Here is a 20628-nt window from a genome sequence, read left to right as displayed (position 1 = left end):
CAGGCAGCTGGCAAACCCGGGACTGAGATAACGTCTCTGACTCAGCTTTATGGAGCACATCCAAAATGTCCACATAACATGGTGCACTACAACAAAGACACGGACTTTATTTAGGCACAGATACATTTCCCAGCAAGGAAGGAAGGGGTTTAAAATCACAACTTCCTGGGGCAACTGGTTCTTCTGTAATTCTGAGAGGAAGGTGGGAAGTGGGGTGGGGGACTGGGTCACAGCATTAAGGCAAAAGAAGCTCACCAGTGAGGAGGAGCTAGGCAGGAAGAAAAGAGAGGAAGGGAGGCCTTGGAGGAAGAAGAAAAAGAGGAAAGGGAAGGGTCCCTGAGGAGGTGGAGGAGGAAGAGGAGGTCTTGAGGAAGGAGGAGGTAGCTTAGGAGGAAGCTGGCCTCAGACCATGTACAAGGTTAACCATGCCAGACATCCCTAGGCCTGGGTTGGTTCAGTTGGGCCTGCTCCAGAGGAAGAAGCTGCAGCGGGAGGAGGGGTCAGTGGGAGGACCCTGGGGCCTGGCACACATGTAGAAGTGGCGGCCCAGGTTGGGTCCTGGCTTCTTCACAGTTCGCATTACACACGGCTCCCTGTGGCCCCCACACAGGGGCATGGGCAAGGGCCCCCCCAGCAGAGACTTCCAGAATGAGGTCCGTACCTCCTTTTCATTCTTGGCCTCTGAAGCCTTGGCCCGCCCCTCCACCACACTGGCCATCACGTCCTCTTCTGAGGTCTTTGGGGTCACGAGGGTGCCCAGGCTAGGAAGCTCCAAGTTAGGAGAAGCTTGTGGACGACTGGAGGATGGCTGGAAGTAGCTCATCAGGTTTTTTTGGCCTCTACTGGAACCAGCTTGACTTGGCCGAGACCTGGTCGAGCGCACACGGGCTTTGTTTTGGCGCATCTGTACCGGTGTTTGATTGCTGAGCTGCAGCGCTGACTGCCTGAACACAGGATCTTGTTCGAGACGAACTAGGAATCTAAGGATCTTGAGCTGGGTGCCTGCAAACTCAGGGAGGAAGCGGGTGCACAGAGGTGGGCACTGTTTTGCCGGCACAGAGGACACGCTTAAGACTGCACCCACGGGGCAGTGGTCAGAGCCCATCACCTCAGGCAGCAAGAAGGAGGCCTGAAAGGTGTCCATGACCAGGGTCCTGTCCCCCAGCACGTAGTCAAGCCGAGAACCATAGTTCAGATGGCGGGCGCCACTGACTGTGGACCAGCAGGTGAAGGCCCCCTTCTGCTTTGGGTGGAAGTATCGGTAGCTATCAATGAAGGGTCCCGTATGGGAACCAGCCTGGCACCCCAGGTTACTGAGCAAGTGGTCCATCCACTTGCGACCTGGGTCCTCTTCAAAGCATTCCTGGGGAAAGGGGAAGGAGACAAAGAAAGAGGCAGAACTAGATGCCTAGAACTGGAAGGGACTTAGATTAACTGCTTCATTTTACAGACAAGAAAATGTGGTTGTTTCAAAGAAGAATGCTCAAGGTCATACAGTCCAGAACTGGCTGAGCTGAGATTCACTTTCCACCCTTACTGATTTAAAAGGCCATGCTTCTTTTTCCCCTCTGCATCAGGCTACCTCTACCTTGCACTGGGCCATAAATTCCAGATCTGAAAGCTTGCTGTTAATTAATCAAAGCAATTCTCAGAACTGCTCACCAAGAGAATGGAAAACAGCAAGTTAAAAGTGGTTACCTCCAGGAAGTAGGGCTGAGGTTAGGAGTTAAGAAGCCTGTTGCCTTTTCATGTAAACCCTCTGGTACTATTTGGCTTCTCTTGTTGTGTGTGTTAAAGCCTTCACTGACCACCCCCCCTTCCTGAGCTGAGGGACTCCAGGGTTTCAGGTCTGAATACTTCCTTTGGCTCTGATCCCTAATTCATCATCCATGCAATCCACTCGCCCACTCATTCAATGCAACAAATGTTCAAAGAACACTGATTATGTGCCAGGCATGATACTAGAGACAAAGTGGGACCATGATCTCGTCTTGGGGACCAACAAGGCTTCCTTTCAGGAAGTGATCTGGAGCTGAGAAGTGAAGGCTGAGCAAGAGTAATCCAGGCAGAGGGTGTTACAAATTGAGAGAACTACTCCTGTGATGGGTCTGTGGAGGGAGGGGACAGTATACCCAAAAGACTTGAGGGGCAACCGGACTGACTATCAAGAGATGATGGTCACTTAGACTAGGGTGGTGCCAGAGGAGACAAAATGAAATTAAGAGATGATTTGGAGCTAGAATCAACAGTACTCACTGACCAATTGAATGGGAGAGGTGGGTAGAGAAGGAGAACACTAACACAATTCCCTAGCTTCTGGTTGGAGCAACCAAGAGGACGATGGTACTATTTAGGGAGATGAGACTAGAAGAGCCGGTCTTGTGGGAAGCAGACATATTCTGTTATTTTGGAAAGATTGTGTTTCTCATGTGATCTGGTATTATTAGTTCTCTTTCCTTGGGAAAAAAAGAATGTAGGAAGTGCACTCGAGATATCTAAGATATTTCTAAACTAAGAAGAGAAGGCATAAAGGTATATAACACTATCACAGGAAGCAGCAAAAACAGACTAAGTAAACACGGATAAGGAATAAGGTAGGGAGGATTGAAGGCTTGCAGTCTGTAGTGTACACTCCCTTCCCCCCTCCCCCCCACCACCACATCTCCCATTATCCCATTTCTGCTCATTTTCCCAGCTGGGAGACACATCTATGTTCCTGTGGCTCTTCTGCAAACTAATCAAGGAATCTTCCTACAGCCTCTTCTTTGAGCCAAGCCTACTGCTGAGTTGGACTGTGCCAGTATAAGTTACTTATCCCTCCCCTTATGAGGCAAGCTATGATGAGAACTGACTTGGAGATTCTAGGGCAGTGGTCCTCAAGCCTGAATATACAATAAATCAGCCTGGGAGCTTTTAAAACATACTGCTACCCTGGCCCCACACCCAATAGATTCTGATTTAATTGGTCTAGGGTTGTACCAAGGTATTGACATTTTTGTAAAAGCTCCTTGTACTAATGTACTTTCAGGGGTTGAGAACCATTGGCCTAGAGGGACTCAGAGATGAGAGGTTCATACAAGAAAAGAAAACAGAGGGAGGGGATGCCTACCAATTCAGGGGACAGTGAGAAAAGCCAAAATGAGAATAACTTTTGCAATGGGCAGAGGAGACGACCTGGCTGGAGTGGATGGAGTGTGTAGCGGTGCTGAGGATGGAAACGGAGACTGGGCACAGACAAGAAAGAGTTTTGAATGCCAGGCCTGTGTGTTTTCTCTGCATCACAAAGGTAATAGGGAGGTGTTGAAGGTCCATGAGCAGGAAACATAGTATATTAGGGAAATGATCAAGGCAATGTGGAGTTCCAGGCCCTTGAAATCTGACTGAAACTCTCCAGCCCCATCTCCTGCTACTCACCTTCCTTCTCTGTCACCCCCTAACAAGAATGGGACTTGTAGTTCCCAATGCACACCAGCCGAATTCTCACCTTGCAGCCTTTGCTCATCATGCTAGAATTCTTTGCTCCCTACCCCAAAGCTCTGTTCTACTCATCTTTTAAGATTCAGCCATTTTAAGATATCTCCCCCGATGTCCTGGCTGGCCCGAATCCTATTTCCGGGCTCTCCTAACCTCCTGGGCTGCTGTCTCTGCCTCAGCCCTGAAAACACCATTCTATAATTGACTGGTCATGTGTCCATACCCCACCACCATGCTGAAAGCTCTGAGGGGTCGAGCCAGAACTGACTACTAGCTGAGTCCACAGCACAATCCTCAGTGCTTTGAGAATAGAATTTCAAACTAAGCTCTGCTTTTCCATGAAGGAAGCTTGCCCCTGGGCCAAAAAACCAGCATTGATTGGCTGGCTAAACAGAACCATAGTCAGGAGTGAGGTCAAAGGCCTAGAGGGAGCCTTACCAGGTTGACTGCATCCCAGTGGTCAATGGGGCGGTGAGCTGTATTCAGGTCCCCCAGAATGATAACATGGCTGAAAAACATAAAATGAATGTCCAGAAAGGGAAGCAGTAGTCCTGGCCCATCTACTTTCTCCTGGGCCCAAGATCTCAGATAGGCCACCTGCCATATAGAGGTCAAGGTGGGATCCAACGGCAAGTCATAATAGCCTGCCTCTCCAATTTCAGTATAACCTTGACGCCTTTTACAACTGACCAACCCAATTCTGATCTCCAAAGGTAACCCTGTTCCCTGTTTGACATGATTGTCTCACTTATCTCTACCTAATGGCATCTTTCTGGTCCTTCAAAGATGAGCTCAGGTACCACTCCCTCTAGGAAGCATCCCTCGATTACGCCAACCTACCCTCACTTTCCTGTCCCTCCCTGGGATAAGACTTTTCATTTGTTCCCAAGTACGTTACCTTCCTCATCTCATTTCATCCTTAAAACTATACTCTGAGGTAGGGATTCATACACTTATTTTACAAAAGAGAAAATAGAGGCAACACTAGCCTTCGGGCTCACAGTGAGTAAAAGGAGGAGCTGGGATAGGTGCTCAGAGGTATCTGAGTACAAAACCCATATTTGTGTTACTTTACCTGGTCCCCACAGCTCTTATAGACAGCAGGGCCTATTCTGGTGGGCATGCTGGTGTCTACAACTAGGCTGTAAATGAACTCAAAAGACAAAGATCCCATATCCCTCTCAGTGGACCTTGACATGGGGCTGGGCACCCGGGACAAGCTCAAGGAAGCCTTGCTGCCCAGGTTTGCAGTACCTGCCAGCTGCCAGGAGGGCTTCTGCTCGGATCTGCAGCAAGCGATAGAAGCGCATCTTAAAGGCGAGCCGCTCAGGCTTCCCAGGGTCCGCATGGGGGCAGTACACGTTGATTAGGGTCAAGGTCTTCTCCTTCCCTTCCCATGTGCTGGGGAGAATAGAACCGGCCCCCAAAAAAGGGGTCACTTTCAAGCCACCCTTCCCCTCCCCACACCATGTGGCTTCCACTTAATGATTGTCTGTGGGATGGAAGTGAAAGAAAGGGATAGAGAGACATGAACAAGCTGGCATACACAGGACTTGAGGACTGACTACATCTAGGATGACACTCAGGTAAACCAGGTGATGGTCCTGCCATTCACAAAGATAGGACACAGAAAGAGAGCAACCTGGGGCAGTAAAGTTGGTTAACTTGCTTCTGAGGCACCTGTGGTAAAAAAGAGAGCTAGTCCTCCCGGCCAGGCTCCCTCTCCCCCCGCCCCGCCATAGAAATAGAGAACTCAAGGCTCAGAAGAGAATATGATTTGTTTAGGGTCACATAGCAGGTTGCCTTGCCAGGACTGAAGTCTAGGAAAGGCAAGTTTGGGAAGTTTTCCATGGTGAATGCATGTTTATAAGGCAAGCCTTAGAATCACCACATTCACAGAGTTGAACCAGCGATGCTCGGTGACAGGCGGATGTGGGCTATTACCAGATCTTGTGTTGTGTGAGGAGGGCCCGGCCCTCACTATCCAGAGCTCGAAGCTCCTCTTGGGTGAAGTCATCCATGTTTCCGTAGCAACCCACGTCCCCATTCTGAGTGGCAAGTAGGCCACTCAGGCCTTCTTCAGCAGCCACTGGGGTAGCACTGTCCTTACAGAAGGTGGCTACACCTGGAGACAGAGAGGGTACTCTGAGCAGGCCTGGCAGCCAACAGCCTACTGCCCCTGCACAGGTCACCCGACTCATCTTCATCAAGTGTAGCTCTCTTGATGACTCCCCCAACTCAAGGGCCATGGATGCCTGAGGCAACTCTACTCAAACCCTGGAGTTTCAGTTCCTTCATCTAGAAAAGCTGCAGATTAATAACAGCTAATATTCTAAGTGCTTTACATGGTAGGTGCTCAGAAAATGTTAGCTATTATTATTATCACATGGATTAATTAGTTTAGTCCTTGTAATAGCCCTAAGAAGTACACATTATCCCCATTTTCCAACTGAGGAATTTGAGGCATAAAGAGGTTAAGTAGCTTGCCAGAGGGTACGCAGCTAGGAAGTGAGTTAGGATCCAAACTCAGGCAGTCTGGCTCCAGAGCTCATACAACTAACCATCACACTACTGTGTTTCTGAGATCCAATATTATACATAAAAACTATCCTTCATACAACCTGATATGGCTTTAGCTCTGTGGATGAAAAGCCTACATTTCTTATTACCTTCTCATTAAATATTGAAAACCCTTTCCCACCTGTCTCCATCACTTTAAAGTCCCCAGAAAGCCCCATTTACCAGAATAGCCACTACGGTTGCGGCTGAAGCTGAAATAGGAGTTACAGCCCTCAATGATAGCCAGGGGCTCTGTCAGCACATCCCCTGGAAAAAAAAAACATGTAAGATTACATCAGAGATAAAACTAGGACCCAGGACACAGAAAGGCTTGGAATTACAGCTATAGGCTAATTTCTTGCACACATCAGAGCCAGGGTAGAAGGGAATATCAAGTATCTATGATAAGAAGAGAAGCTAAAAGAGTGGGGACTACAGAGGGAATTGTTATCAGAATTACGAGAAAGGGGAAGACTACTGAATGGGAGGTGAAGAATTACGTGGGAGGAGGCTAGGTGACTAGGTGGCTGGAGGAAGTTGGGGGTGGGAAATGGACATATGGGAGAGAGAACTGGGAATCTGAGCTGGGAGTAGGAGGTAGGAGAGGGAATTCAAGGATTTGAACTGAGGATGGAGGGAAAGTAGGTAATGGGTCTTAGAGGGAGATGGGTGGGAGAGGGAAGGAATCAGGGGATTGAGCTGTGGGGGAGAGGGAATTAGAGGGTCTAAGTTTGGGGTAGGACATGAGGTGGAAATGATGAGAAGCTCTCAGCTGGGGAGGAGAGATGGCGGTAGAGATAAGGGGAACTGGGGATCTGAGACAGAAGTTTAAAAAGGAGGAAATTAGGGAGTCTAAACTGGGGGCAAAGATGGTGTGAGAATTAAAGGATATGAACTGGGGTCAGAAAAGGGGAATTGGGGGTGTCTGACTTGGGAGTGGGAAATGGAAAGTGTGTGGCGGGAGGAAATTTGGGGGACTGAGCTGTGTCAGGAGAATGAGCAGGAATTAGAGGATCTGAAAGAAGATGGAGATTGCAAGGGGGAGGGAATTATGGTTCTGCTGAGGCCAGGAGATGATGTCGGAATTAGGAGATCTAGCTGGAGCGCGAAATACAGAGGGGGGATCGGGATTCCAGACGGGCTCTAAGGGGAGGACTCTAAGGATAGAGAAATGGGAAAGTGAAATGATATGGAGCAGAGAGCAAAAGTTAGCGGAAAAGGGAAAGTGTGGTAGGGATCCTGAATTCTTGAGCGCTCACTGGTTACTTTGGTCTCCTGAAGACAGACGATGTCAGCATCCAGCTTGTCCAAAATGCGCCCCATGGCCATGGCGGTACAATTGCTGGGTTCCTCGTATCCCACCCCTTGCACGGGGCTCCGAATCCCATTGATGTTCCAGCTCACCACGCGCAACATGCTGACCGCTAACTGCAATGCCTTTAAGCCCTCGCCCCACGTAGGCGCGAGCAAAAAACCGAAAACGAAGTCCGCCAGGCCTGGCCTTCTGCGCGCGCACTTGCGCAGGCGCTCTTGTGCGTGCCGCAAAAGCGTCGGACACACATGGGGCGGGGATTCAAGCCCTTCAGTTTTCATTGGCGGGAGAAGCGGAAGCTGCAGGGGGCGGTGTGGTCGCTTAGGGGCAATGAATAGTGGGAGGAAGGCCAGTGGTTGGGTTCCTGTCCCTACCACCCAACAATGGATTACGTGCCTGAGTCTGAGTGCGTTTCTGCTCTGCTGAAAAGTCCCCTTGGTGCTTTCGATTACTTACAAACGAGATTTTACCACTTTTTAAGTGGCGGAACCTTAAGCGGAACCTCGCAGCGACCGAAGCCCCGCCCCCAGTGTTCAGACTGCAACCCTGAGTACGAGGAGGGCTGCGGCACTCAGCGACTAGGGAGTGGCTGGCGTGACCCCGCTTGTAAATGTGGGAGGGGGAATGCGCGAAGGGAACTTTGCGGCCGGAGGAGGGAGCAATAAGAAACGCACTCCATTTTGGAAATTAAGATCTTGCTGGTCGTCGGTCATCGTTTACAAATACTTTCTCTCAGTCCTTAGGTTATCTTTTCGTTTTGTTTATGGTTTCCTTTGTTGTGCAAAAGCTTTTAAGTTTGATTAGGTCCCATTTGTTTATTTGCTTTATTGCTTTTGCCTTGGGAGACTGATCTAAGACGATATTACCAGGAGTTATGTCTGAAAGTCTTTAAACCATTTTGAATGTATTTTCATGTATGGTGTGAGTCTTCTAACTTCATTGATTTACATAAGGCTGTCCAGCTTTCCCAGCACCACTTGCTGTAGAGACTGTCTTTTCTCCGTTGTAAGTTCTTGCCTCCTTTGTCCAAGATTAATTGAAAGTAGGTGTGTGGGTTTATATCCAGGCTTTCTATTCTGTTCCATTGATCTATATGCTTTTGTGCCAAAAGAATCTTAATTAAAAATGTTTAAAATGGTAAATTTTTATGTTATGTATATTTTACCATAATTAAAAATAATAATAATAAAAGGAATGAGGAACCATCACCTCTACCTAGTTCCAAAACATCACCCCAAAGGGAAACACATACCCATTATGCATTAAGCAGTTAGTCCCTATGCCCTCCACTGCCAGCACCTTTATGGCATCAATTTGCTTTCTGTTCCTGTGGGTTTACCTATTTTTGATATTTCATATAAATGAAATCTTTGCAAAATGTACTAAATACCACTTAATCGTACACTTTAAAATTGTTAATTTTATGTTCAAATTTACCTCAATTTTTTAATGCATATACACACTACAATATATAAAATAGAGAAACAACAAGGACCTACTATACAACACAGGGAACTTAATACTCTGTAATAACCTATATGGGAAAAATCTGAAAAAGAATAAACAGTATATGATGTATTTTGCTGTACACCTGAAACTAACACAACATTGTAGATCAACTATACTCCAATATAAAATATTTTTTTTTAAAAAAGGGGGGGGATAATGAAATGTTCTATGTGTAGTGATATGGAAAGATCCCAAAACATATTGGGCGGTGGCAGGCTGCAGAATAGTGAGTATTGAACCTTTTCAATAAACCACGGGGAAAATGAGGGAAAAAAAGAAGCACTCTAACGGAGTAAGATTTAGAAGAGGGCCTCTGGCTTTATTGGGCTGGGGGAGGGGGAGGGGGAAGCTGTATCAAGCCCACCCTGTAGTCATTATTTGTCTTGGGCCTTATAGCATCCCTTAGGATGTGGCCTGACAGGTGCTTTCTCTTTGCTCCATTTCTCAGATGATTAAAGTCAAGGCCAAGAGAGTTTAAGTGGGCTACCCAAGTTCCAGAGCAGCACTGTCTTCCAATATAACCCATGGCTCTTCCATATGCATTATCTCATTTCATTATCAGGGCAACACTGTAAGGGGCATTGAGGCTAAGTAAGAGAGGTTCAGTGAATTCACCCCAGTATCACAGAAGCAGTAGAGCCAGGATTCAACCCCTGTCTTAATCAGCTCAAGGAATACTTTCCTGAGTAAGTTTTTTCTAACCTCCCCAGTTAGATCTTTTCCTCTGGGCCCCCACACCACCCTGTGGTCCATTCTGTCACAGCACTTACAATGCACAGCTACCACTGATTTCTATTTCTGTCACTAGACTGCTAACAGCTTGAGAGCAATGACCATATCTGATTCATCTTGTTAGCCCCATCCCCTAATATAGTGCATAACACATATTAGGAGTTAATAAATATTTGTTGAATGAATGAACAAATAAAGGGCAATAGCAAGAGCATCAACAGGTTAGTGACTTGTTTTTGATAACATAAAAATAGAAATAATAGACATGCCCAATGTCCAGGGAAAAGCATAACTTCGCATCCTTAGGTTCCTCACCCAGAACTGTGGCATAATTACTTTTCCCCCAGAATTCCATAGCCTTAAAACCATCATTCTCAGTGTCTGCAAAAAAGGCCCAAAGAGACGCTTTTCCTCCTGGAGGACTTAAAGGTTACATTCCAGTTGTTGCCATCAGAAAATAGCCCTGCAATTAAAATTAAGATGTTGGTGCTTTAAGCTTTTCCATGTTTTGGTGGTTATTGGCTTAGGATTGAGTCCCCAGAGTGGAATAATTAGGACAAAGGAAATGAACATTTTTATTGCTCTTGCTTCATACTGCCAAATCACTTTCCAGTAGGGGATCATGCTGATTTACACTGAAGACCAATCTGAACCAGCCCTAAGGAAATCCAGATCTTGCCTGTTTACATTGCTGGTTTTCATTTCCCCATTCTGCAGTAGCTTGTTAATATTAGTTCTGACCCTTGGGGCAAGGCGAACACATGGTTGGCCTGAAGAGAAAAGGCTCTGGGTGACTCAGGAACTTCTTTGGCAGCTGATATTTCAACAGCGGGCACACACACCCTCTTACCAAGGGTACTTCCCCAGCCTTCCCAGGGAAGCAACGAGTGCCTCCAGGCTCCCTGCTTGATGCCACTCTCTGGACCTGCTTTGGGGGTCTAAATGCAAGAGAGCCGTGTGTCGTGTGTTGGATAACTAGCGATGGAAGAAAAAATCTCTAGGAGAACAGGTAGGTGAAACAGAAGGAAAAATAGATAGGAGTTAACACAAGCCCAAATCCATTCTTTAGGCTCTCTGTAAAGTTTTCTTGGAATAGGTGGTCACTCAAACTGTTCACTAAAGTGTATGGGAAGTTGGGGATAACATGATTTCTATATCTCATTATCTATCATCCATTCTGACCTGTCTTTGTGGAACACTGGCCCAAAGGGCAGTTCCCTAGCACTTTAGAAGTCTCTCTAACGTGGTCTAGTCCAGTTTTGAATGAACTGGATGATAGAGATTGTACCTCTTACCTCCCAACTGGTGTATAAAGTAGGGCTGGTTTGCTGTGGCACTTTGAACAAGGCTTTTAGCTCCTCTGGGCTTCAATAGCCTCCTCACCAAAATGAAATTGAAGTCCCTCCTATTTCCCTCAGAGGACTGTCACAAGGTGAAGAGGAGTGGGATGACAGAAACTAAAGCTCTTCTGAAATATTTCAGGACTTCCATGCTCTGTCTTAGTGATCCTACTTTTTCTGTAGCCTCCACAGGCAATACCACCCATAACCATCTAGCTGCTCTTCTCCCTGAGTGACTATGGTCTGTGGAGGGCTACTCCTAGGACTAGGATAGAGCAAACCTTCGGCCCCAGGCATGGGGCTGAAAGTAGTGGGGGGATGGTGGGCCAGGGCAGTGGCCAAGAAGGAAGTGGATCCTAGGCTGCTGCCGCAGAAGGCCTGATATTCACATATAGGCACCTGACCTGTAAGCATGCAATCTCCCCTCCTCACCCTAACACAAATGCATTCACACCCACACACTCCAAGAATTACCAATAAGAAGACCCCACTTGTGATTTTGATACCCATCAGTACTGTCTTGATACTGCTTTTAATGAGATTCTCCCATACACTCCATACTTTGGGAGGATGGTCAGGATCTGTGGGCCTCAGGTAGTCACACTTTATGCTTTTCCTCCATAGAGCTAACCCCAAATTAGAATTTGTGACTCAGCTCTTGGTCTTGAGTGAGTCTCTGATACTGAGTGAACAATTTTTTCTGTAACCAGTTAATTGGAACTTTTTTTGGGGGGTGGGGACTTCATTCTTTTGGTCTTTCTGTTCTGCCCCATTCAGGGTTGAGAAACTTTCTAGATCCTACTACCACCTTCTACCTTCAGACCAAGTTAGTTCCCCCACCCAGTTCCCTGCATAGCTCTCTTTTATAAAATTTACCTTGTTGAATGGGGATTATTTGTACACATATTCATCTCATCTAGGGCAGAGAGATGTAGATTGAGCAAGTCTCCTCTGTGCCAGGGCCTGAGCTGGACACCTGGAAACAGATCACAGATAACTGAGATCCAGTCCCCATCCTTAAGGAGCTCACAGTCTAGTAGGAAAGTAGACTGGTAAAAGATGGATACTTGCTCAGATAAGCAGAAGCATATAGGCAATGTGGGAACCAAAGCCAAGGCTTCTCAGAGGAGGTGAGCATTGAGCCTGGCCTTGAAGAGTGAGTCAGATTTCACTGAGAATGGAAGGGAAGAGAAGGCATTCCAGGCTGAGCAAAGGCCCAGAGGCAAAAAAATACACAGTAAGTTTGGGGGCCTAGTGAGTCAGCTGGCACAATTTAACCACAGGGGTCTAAAGAGAGACATGACTGGAGAGACAGGTTTGATTGAGAAGAGCCAGGGCTGAGGCCTTTCCATAAAGCTTGTTTAGTTTTCCTACTTCTGGGGATCAGAATTGATAACAGTGGTTAAAACATACACACACACACACACACACACACACACACACACAGCTAGTTTCAGGTAGTTTTAAGTTGGGTTTTCAAGCCTGGACCCCAAGTTTACCCTTTCAGACCTTGTCAAAAACCCGCTAAGCTCCTATCTCAGATTTCCTGCTGCTAAATTTATCTTTCTGCCTCTTGGCAGGGTCATGAGGGCAAAACTGTAAACATAGAAGAGGGGTTCACGTGACTGGATTGATTACCTCGGACAAGCCACTTCCCCTCCCTAGACCTCAGTTTCCCTGTGAGTCTAGTGAGAATGTTTGGAAGGAGCAACTATGATAAGGAATATGTTTCTTTGTGGGCCATGGAAAACATACATGTAAAGGGTTATTATTCAGATTATTAGCCTTAGCAGAGTGATACCAGTTAGGAGACTTATTAGGATTAAGAGAGTTGCATCTCTTCCAAACTCTAGTTCTAAGACTCTAAATGTTCTGAGCTAATCTAGAAGACCACATTCTTAAATCAAGCTTGATTGATCAGTTAACCAAAGAAATACCCTGGACTGGAGAAATCAGATCCCCAGTGTTCTATTTCTGACTTGGTGACTTAATTTACTATAGGACCTTAGGAAAATACTTCCCTCTCTAGGCCTCCATCTTCTTACCTGAGAGGGTTGGATGCAATGATTTCTAGGGGACTTCTGTATCACAAAACCAAAAAAGTAAAAGTGAATTCATCTTTCTAATTGATTGGCATGAGCTCTTTATTTATTATAAATGTTAACCCTTTGTCATAATTTTGTAAGTTTCCTTTACTGAGAGTTTCCTGAATGCTCAGCGTTACACCAGAAGTTGCAGATTAGCCAAAGAGCTAACTGACCTTTTACTTCACAAAGGGAATCAAGTGTTAGGTAATATATAATGAACATTTTCCATGTTACTTTATATGTGTTAACACATTGAATCTTCAACAACCCTAAGGGAGTAGGTACTCTTATGAGATGAAAACACCACGGCACTGAAAAATAAAGTCTTCTACCCAGGGTCTCATAGCAAGGGGCAGAGGTGGGATTCCACTCCAGTAGTGTGACTCCAGAGCCCATTGCTTTTAACCACTGTGATCCACTGCCTCAGTAGATTCATCTAGAGGGGCAGGCTTTGAAATGTATTGAAAGTTTGGTATGATTTATACACAACAACTGGAGGGAATCTAACCCTTACGTAGACTAGAATTCTGAGAATGTATTTTAGGGAACTTCTTAAAAGGCAAAGTGGAGCTGAGAGCATTGGAGGTCAGGGATTGGAGATTGCTACCCCCATGAGATTGCCCCAGTGTTGCCCAGCTCAGTGGAAGAAATTGAGCTCCCTTGTAGCCAATCACTGGAGGTTCATCAAGGGGTGGGAAGGTTGCAAAAGAATGAAGTAAGAGCACACTTGGACGTCTTCCAGGTAAGCTATGTTAGATGAGCACTACACATAAAAGCTTCAAAACAACCAGGGGGATGGGGGAGGGTAAAGCAGAGACATCTGGGTAGGATGGCTCTGGCCTATGGACTTGTCCTACTTTGAGGCCATTGCTCCCAACTCACCACACTCTGCCTGCTGCAGCCTCCCCCCTAAGCCTCCATCCCCATGACTTGGCATGAAGAACTTTAGTCTGGTTCTGGGTCAGATCACAATGCCTTTCTCCCTAGGGGACCTGATGGCAGTCGGCAGTCATGTGAACAGTGCTTATCATCTCTCCCCCTAGCAATGGCTGCATTCACTTCTCTTCCCAAGGTGTCCGATTTACTCTGATTTATTTAGCTTTGGCTGGAGAGAGCATAAAGATGATCAGATAGTGCCCATCTCTTCAAGAGTGTCCTGCGCAGCACATTTTAGGAGAGAGAGGCCCTTCGGTAGGAAAGGTAGCAGAATTCAGGGAAGACAAGGGTTGCAATGCCATTTGCGGGGGAGGGCATTGAGGCAGTAAACCTTCCACTTCCAGTTCAGACCTAGGATTGCTAGCTCAAAACATTGCGTTTTTCAGTAGGGACTTTGTGTTTGTGTGTTTGTACTTGGGAATCTTGCATTTCTGATGTGGATCTCTGTTTCTGGGTTGGAACTTGACATTCTACTTGGGCCTGTTTTTTATTTCGAAGCTATGAAAGCTGCTGAGATCTGCCTGCATCACCTTTGCCTCCCCATCCCACACAGGATATAAGCACATGATCTTCGGTCTTTTATTTGCATACTCTACTAGTCCTGTCTTCATTGGAGGGAAGTGACTGGCAAGACCTGGGCTGTCTTGCTGGCTGCCTTCCTTGCTGGGCTCCAACTTATCTCCTATGTACACAGCCCTTGGAGTTCAGAGGCCTCTGCTGACCTCTGTCCAACCTCTCCTCTGCACCCAAGCCCCCACTGGTACATACAGGAGCAGAGGCAGACAAGGCAGGCAATGACTAGGAGACAGGAGAGGGGCTGGAGACAGGCTGCTAGAGGGCTCAGAACCCCAGCACACCTCCCTGTCACAACTCTGTCCACCACCTGCTGTGACCACAGCAACAGAAGAGACAGCTAATAAGACAAAGTGAGGCCCGGTACCTTGTGGACAGTGGTGTCATTAGCTGCGACGCCTAAGATGTCTCGAGAGATGGGAGAACTCACCCAAACCAGACTGCAGAAGATCTGGATTCCACACAACGGTGGCAACAGCAGGCTGCAACGCAGGAGGGGCTGTAAGTGGGGTTTGCTTCCGTGGGCTTCAAGGTGGTGGTGGTAGAGTGGATGTAGAAGAGCAAAGGATATGCCCCCCAACCACCCCCTCCCCAACCTGAAAGTTGGAATAGATGAGCAGCTGGATGAAATAGCTGTAGGATAGATAACAAGAGGCTAATGTCAAAAAGGTAGAGAAAGAAAGACAGAAAGAGAGAGATGAAGACAGAGAAAGAATGAGGATTATATAAAGACCATCTTAATCAGAGGGATTTTTGACTAGTAATTTTTTCTTTCTTATCCAGAGCTTGTTTGGAATACTTCTTGTTTGAAATTTGACGTTTCTAGTTCAGTGTTAGCCTAAATGTTTTATTTTGGTGACCTCAGTGAAGTGTCTGAAAATTAGTACTGTCTGATAGTGCTTGGGTGAAGTAAGGTGATGGTTCCTGGCATTGTTTGTCAGAGGACAGGTGCTGGGTACACAACAGTACCGTATCATTGGTCGGTTTTGCTCCTCCCCTTTCTCAGGCCTCTTCTAATAAGCCTCTGACTGGGTTGGGAAAGGCTGGGTGTCCTGTCTCCTTCATTGCCTTCTTGGCACATATGAACACTTCTGCTGCTCTGGGGATTTGAGGGAGAAAACATTCAAGGAAAGCCTGCTGGTGTAATGTTCACTTTGAAAATTTAAGAAAGAGCAGGTTCAAAGGGGAAGCAAACAAAACCTGTAAAATATATTTTTTAAGTAGAGTATACCATTTCCCATAGATAACAGGGTACAGTTGCGGATCAAGGTGCTGCCAGCCCAAGAATTTTGGCCTGAGGAGCCATAAGGTGTGCAGAGATAAGACAACTGTGGAGTGTGGGACCCAGACATCTCAAGGACCAGCTGACCAAGCTTCCACTATGCTAATGCTAGAGGAGGTCCAGGCTCAGGGCTAGTGAGGGGAGGATCCAGGAAGATGTAGGATGTTAAATATACTATGTAGAATGGAGGGTGTGGATAGAGGGAGAGAGGTAAAAACCAACCTCCTGTTCTTCTTCCTCCTCCTCTCCCCCAGCAGTTTCAATCTCTCATCTGGTGATCTAGGAGCCTGGATGAGACTGAGAATTACACCCCACCCTCACTCACCAAGCCACTCTTTATCCTTTCTAAGGGGCTGTTGGGTTTAGCTGGCAAGCAGGCAAGCCACTCTCTGCATACCTGGGTCCTCCATTGTTAGGACCCTTATATTCCTGGGAACTCTGTCTTTCAGGTTGGAGAAATAATAGATATAAATCACCTATTATAGTGTTTGTCATATACAGGGTGCAAAATAAATATGTGCTCACTTTATTTCTGAGCCCGTCTTTCCTCAGCTGTAAGACAGAATTAATACCTACTTCCCCATATTGTTGAGGTGATTCAGTGATTCAGACTGCCTAGCTTTGAGTCCCAGCTCTGCCACCTCCTGCCTCTGTGACCTTGGACAATTCTCTTAACTTACCTGTCCTTCCATTTCCTCATCTGTCAAAAGAAGTTAGTAATAGTGTTGTTGTGAAGATTAGAGAGCTAAAGCATATAAAATGCTTAGAAGAATGTCCAGTGCATAGTAAATACTCAATAAATATTATTATTATTATTATTATTATTATTTAAACAAGAAGGTGGGTGTGTGGTCTTTTTGCCCATCATATCCCCAGCATCAAGCCCGAAGCCTGGCACATAGCAGATACTCAGTAAATGGTCGCTCTGTGCTACTTCCACTCTACCCCTCACCATAGCCAAGCATGGGGCTCTGTGTATACAAGACAGTAACTCATTAGTGATTGACTGAATTATGTCAGACCGCAGATATAATAAACTTAGATAGTGCCCTGGGCAATGTCTGCCTCACCTCCCTTGCTGAGGAGGCCAGGCTATTTACCCCAGAAAGATCTGAATTACCTCCTGCTTGGAGCATCCTCTCTAGAAGACCTGCCCACCCCCACAGTGGGCAGTGGGGGAGGGGAGGCACACAATCACTTAATGAGGGTTTTGAGGATTAAATGCATTAACGTGTGTAAAGTGCTTGAACAGCTGTGTATATTCATCTGTGACTTGGATTTTTGCATTCAGTGTTATGTTTTTTTGTGCCATGTATAATATTGTTGCATGCAGTTGTAGTTTGTTTATTCTCCTTGCTGTGTAATATTACATTTTGTGAATATCCCATGATTTACTTATCCATCTTACTATTGATGTACCTTTAGGTAGTTTCATTTTGGGTTATGAACAATTATGTAATGAGGATTTTTGTCTCCATAAATTTTGGAATCAGTTTTTCAAGTTACACACACACACACACACACACACACAACTTTTGGGATTTTGATTGGAATTACAGTCAATCTGTATATCAATTTAAGGAGAATTAACATTTCATGATATCGAGTCTTCTGTAAACATGGTGTGCCTCTCTATTTAGACTTTTTTGATGTTATTTGAGTGAAGTTTTATAAGTTAAAAGGGCTTATACACCATTATAAGACTTTTTTTGCTTATTTTTGTTGCTATTGTATACCTTCTTAGAAAATTACATTTTATACCAATTTATTGCTAATGAGTACAAATATAATTGTGGGGTTTTTGTATATTGCATTTGCAACTAGCAAACCTGGTAAACTTTCTTATTATTTTTGATAATTTATATGTAAATGACAGTTTTCTTTTTTCCCTTCCAATCCTTATTTTTTTAAATCTCTTTTTCTTATATTACTGCACTGCTGGGACCTCCTACCTTCGATACATGCACACCAACGTCGAATAGAAATGTTAGTACTGTGCATGTTTATGTTGAACCTAATTTTAAAGGTAATGCTTTTAAAGTTTCACCATTGAGTAAGTTTGGTATAATTTTTTTTTTGTAGATACCATTAACAGGTTAAGAAAGTTCCAATTTGTTCTTAGTTTGCCAATAGGATTTTTTTTTCTCCTATCTACTTTATTTACTATTATTATTATCCAACAATAATTATTTAACAAAAGATTTACCTTCTTAGCAATTTTTAATGTGTACAATATTATTAACTATAGGCACTATGCTGTACAGTAGATTTCTAAGATGTATTTTTCTTGCATAACCAAAACTTTGTACCATTTGACTAATACCTTCTCATTTCCCCTGCCCCATCCCAGCCCCTAGCAACCACCATTCTATTTTTTGCTTTTATGAGTTTGACATTTTTAGATCCTTCACATATGTGGTATCAAGCAGTATTTGTCATTCTGTTCTTGGTTTATATCACTTAGTATAATATTCTCCAGTTTCATCCATGGTGTTGCAAATGGCAGGATTTCTTTCTTTTTAAGGCCCAAATAATATTCCATTACATATATGCATGTATATGTACATTTTCTTTATCCATTCATTCACCAGTGGGCACTTAGGTTACTTCCATATCTTGACCATTGTGAATAATGCTGCGGTGAATATGAGAGTGTAGGTATCTCTTTGAGATCCTGATTTCAATTTCTTTGGATATATACCCAGAAGGGAGATTGCTGGATCACATAATAGTTCTCTTTTTAACATTTGGAGGATTCATCATACTGCTTTCCATAGCAACACCGATTAACATTCCCACCAACAATGTATGAGGTTTTCCTTTATTTCCACATCCATGTCAATAGTTGTATTTCATTTTTTTAGGATAGCCATCCTAACTAGTGTAAGATGATATCTCACTGTGGTTTTGATTTGCATTTCCTTGATAACTGGTGATGTTGAGCATCTTTTCATATACCTGTTGTCCATCTGTATGTCTTCCTTATAGATAGAAGAAATATCTATTCAGGCTCTTGCCCATTTTTAAAGTAGGTATTTGGTTTTTGGCTGTTGGGTTGTAGTAGTTCCCTATATATTTTGGATATTAACTCTTTATCAGATATAAGGTTTGCAAACATTTTCTACCATTCCACAGGTTGGCTTTCATTTTGTTGTTTCCTCTGCTATACAGAAGTTTTTAATTTGATGTAGTCCTACTTATCTATTAGGATTTTTTAAAGATGAGTAGATGTTGAATTTTATAAACATGTTTTCTGTATCCACTGAGATGACAGGTTGATTTTCTATTTTAATCTGTTAATGTGAATTACATTAGAGATTTTTTCTTGTTTGGAACTTATCTTGCAATCCTAGGATAAATAAAAACTGCTGGATTTAGTTCATTAATATTTTGTTCAGGAATTTGGCATTTTGTTTATGAATGAGAGTGACCTGTACATTTTCCATTCTCATAGTTCCAGTTCCCTGTTTGACTTTTGTGTCATAAAATGAAGTGGGAATTATTTCCTTTCATTCTATTTTCTCACAGAGTTTGTCCAAGGAACTATTTTTTCTTTAAATATTTAGCACAACTTCCAGGTAAAAACATCCGGGCTTGGTGTCTTCTTTGTAAGAAAAAATTTAATGGATACAGCCTTTTAAATAGCTATAGAATCATTCTAGTTTGTTATTTCTTCTTGTCAGTGTTGTTAAATTATGGTTTTCTAGGAATTTTTCTATTTCATGTCATTTTTCAAATTTATTTGCATAAACTTCTTATCTCCGTATTTTAAAAAAAAACCTCTGTTGCATTTGCCATTATATCCTCTTATCCTTGTTTATTTGTACCTTCTCTTTCTTCCTCTTGATCAATCTTGCCAAAAGTTTGTCACTTTTATAAGTTTTTTAAAATAGTCAACTTTTGGCTTTCTGATTCTTTCTGTGATGTCCTTTGTTTTTTATTTAGCTATTTTCCTTATCATTATTCTTTTCTTTTCACTTTACTTGGATTTATTCTGTTGTTCTTTTTTTAATTTCTGGAGTTGGATGCACAGCTTATTAATTTTCAGACTTTCTTCCTTTTGAATATAAGCATCTGATTCTATTATTGGCCTACTAAACAGGGCTGATATTCCACAGATGCACAATTGTATGGACATATGAATTTTAAAAATATTTCCTGACCATTTGGTAAATAGGCACTGCTCCAGGCTTTCTTAGTTTCTCCATCACTTACTCAGTTGCCCTGGCCACCTCAGTCCCTTTCCTAGGACTGCTAAGACCTACAGATTATCATCTAGCAACTAAAGGGTTAATGCCTGACACAGAAGGAGGCCTCTACCAATTGGTGCCAAGCCCTTGGGCCAGCTTCTGTTTTGACAGATCAGTGCCCTTGCCATTTCCAGTTTAATTCCATTCTCCTTAGAGAACAAACTTTGTATGATTTCAATTGTTTGAAATCTATCGAGATTTGCTTTATGGACCAACGTGTGATAATTTTTGGTAAAAATTCCATGAGAACTTGAAAAAATGCACATTTTACAACTGGGTTCAGAGTACTATATACTTCAATTAAGTCATGTTTGTTAATCTGGCTCAAATGCTCTATATTCTTCCAGGATGTTGTCTGCTTGTTGATATGGAAAATTTGTTAATGTCTCCTTGTAACTATGTCAATTTTGAAGCTTTGTAAATAGTTCCAAATTTAGAATTGCTACATATTTCTGGTATATTGAATACTTATCAATGTGTAAGGAAATTATTTCTGGTAATCTAGTATCATTGGCATTTTGTCCTACAATTTTTTCCTGATATTAATATATATGTATATATATTTGCTTTATTT

General features: G+C 43.9%; 2 protein-coding genes across 7 annotated transcripts in view; one reads left to right on the top strand and one right to left on the bottom strand.

Annotated features, from left to right (window-relative positions):
- Positions 1–79: 79 nt before the first annotated feature.
- On the bottom strand, positions 80–7557 carry APEX2 (apurinic/apyrimidinic endodeoxyribonuclease 2). Of its 2 annotated transcripts, none has more exons than XM_007187809.3 (6): positions 7293–7557; positions 6217–6300; positions 5419–5599; positions 4729–4875; positions 3913–3982; positions 80–1363 (listed from the first exon to the last, which is right to left on the bottom strand). In XM_007187809.3, the coding sequence occupies exons 1-6, from the start codon at positions 7447–7449 to the stop codon at positions 455–457; spliced, it is 1548 nt and encodes a 515-aa protein (XP_007187871.2). In that variant the 5' UTR covers positions 7450–7557; the 3' UTR covers positions 80–454. The 2 variants fall into 2 exon arrangements, with proteins under 2 accessions (XP_007187871.2, XP_028023695.2); XM_028167894.2 differs by having other exon boundaries at positions 7300–7429.
- Positions 7558–10404: 2847 nt separating this feature from the next.
- PFKFB1 (6-phosphofructo-2-kinase/fructose-2,6-biphosphatase 1) overlaps positions 10405–20628 on the top strand; it is an 80889-nt gene continuing 70665 nt past the window's right edge. For 2 of the 5 annotated variants that reach the window (XM_057537584.1, XM_057537588.1), the window contains exons 1-2: positions 10405–10595; positions 14448–15023. In XM_057537584.1, coding sequence (XP_057393567.1) covers positions 14927–15023 — 97 coding nt within the window. In that variant the 5' untranslated portion in view covers positions 10405–10595; positions 14448–14926. The remainder of the gene's footprint in view (positions 10596–14447; positions 15024–20628) is intronic. The other 3 variants (XM_057537586.1, XM_057537585.1, XM_057537587.1) reach the window with 2 other exon arrangements.

The sequence above is a fragment of the Balaenoptera acutorostrata genome, chromosome X (assembly GCF_949987535.1).
Source record: "Balaenoptera acutorostrata chromosome X, mBalAcu1.1, whole genome shotgun sequence".
Lineage (NCBI taxonomy): Eukaryota > Metazoa > Chordata > Mammalia > Artiodactyla > Balaenopteridae > Balaenoptera > Balaenoptera acutorostrata.
This window is presented reverse-complemented; position numbering and strand designations above follow the sequence as displayed.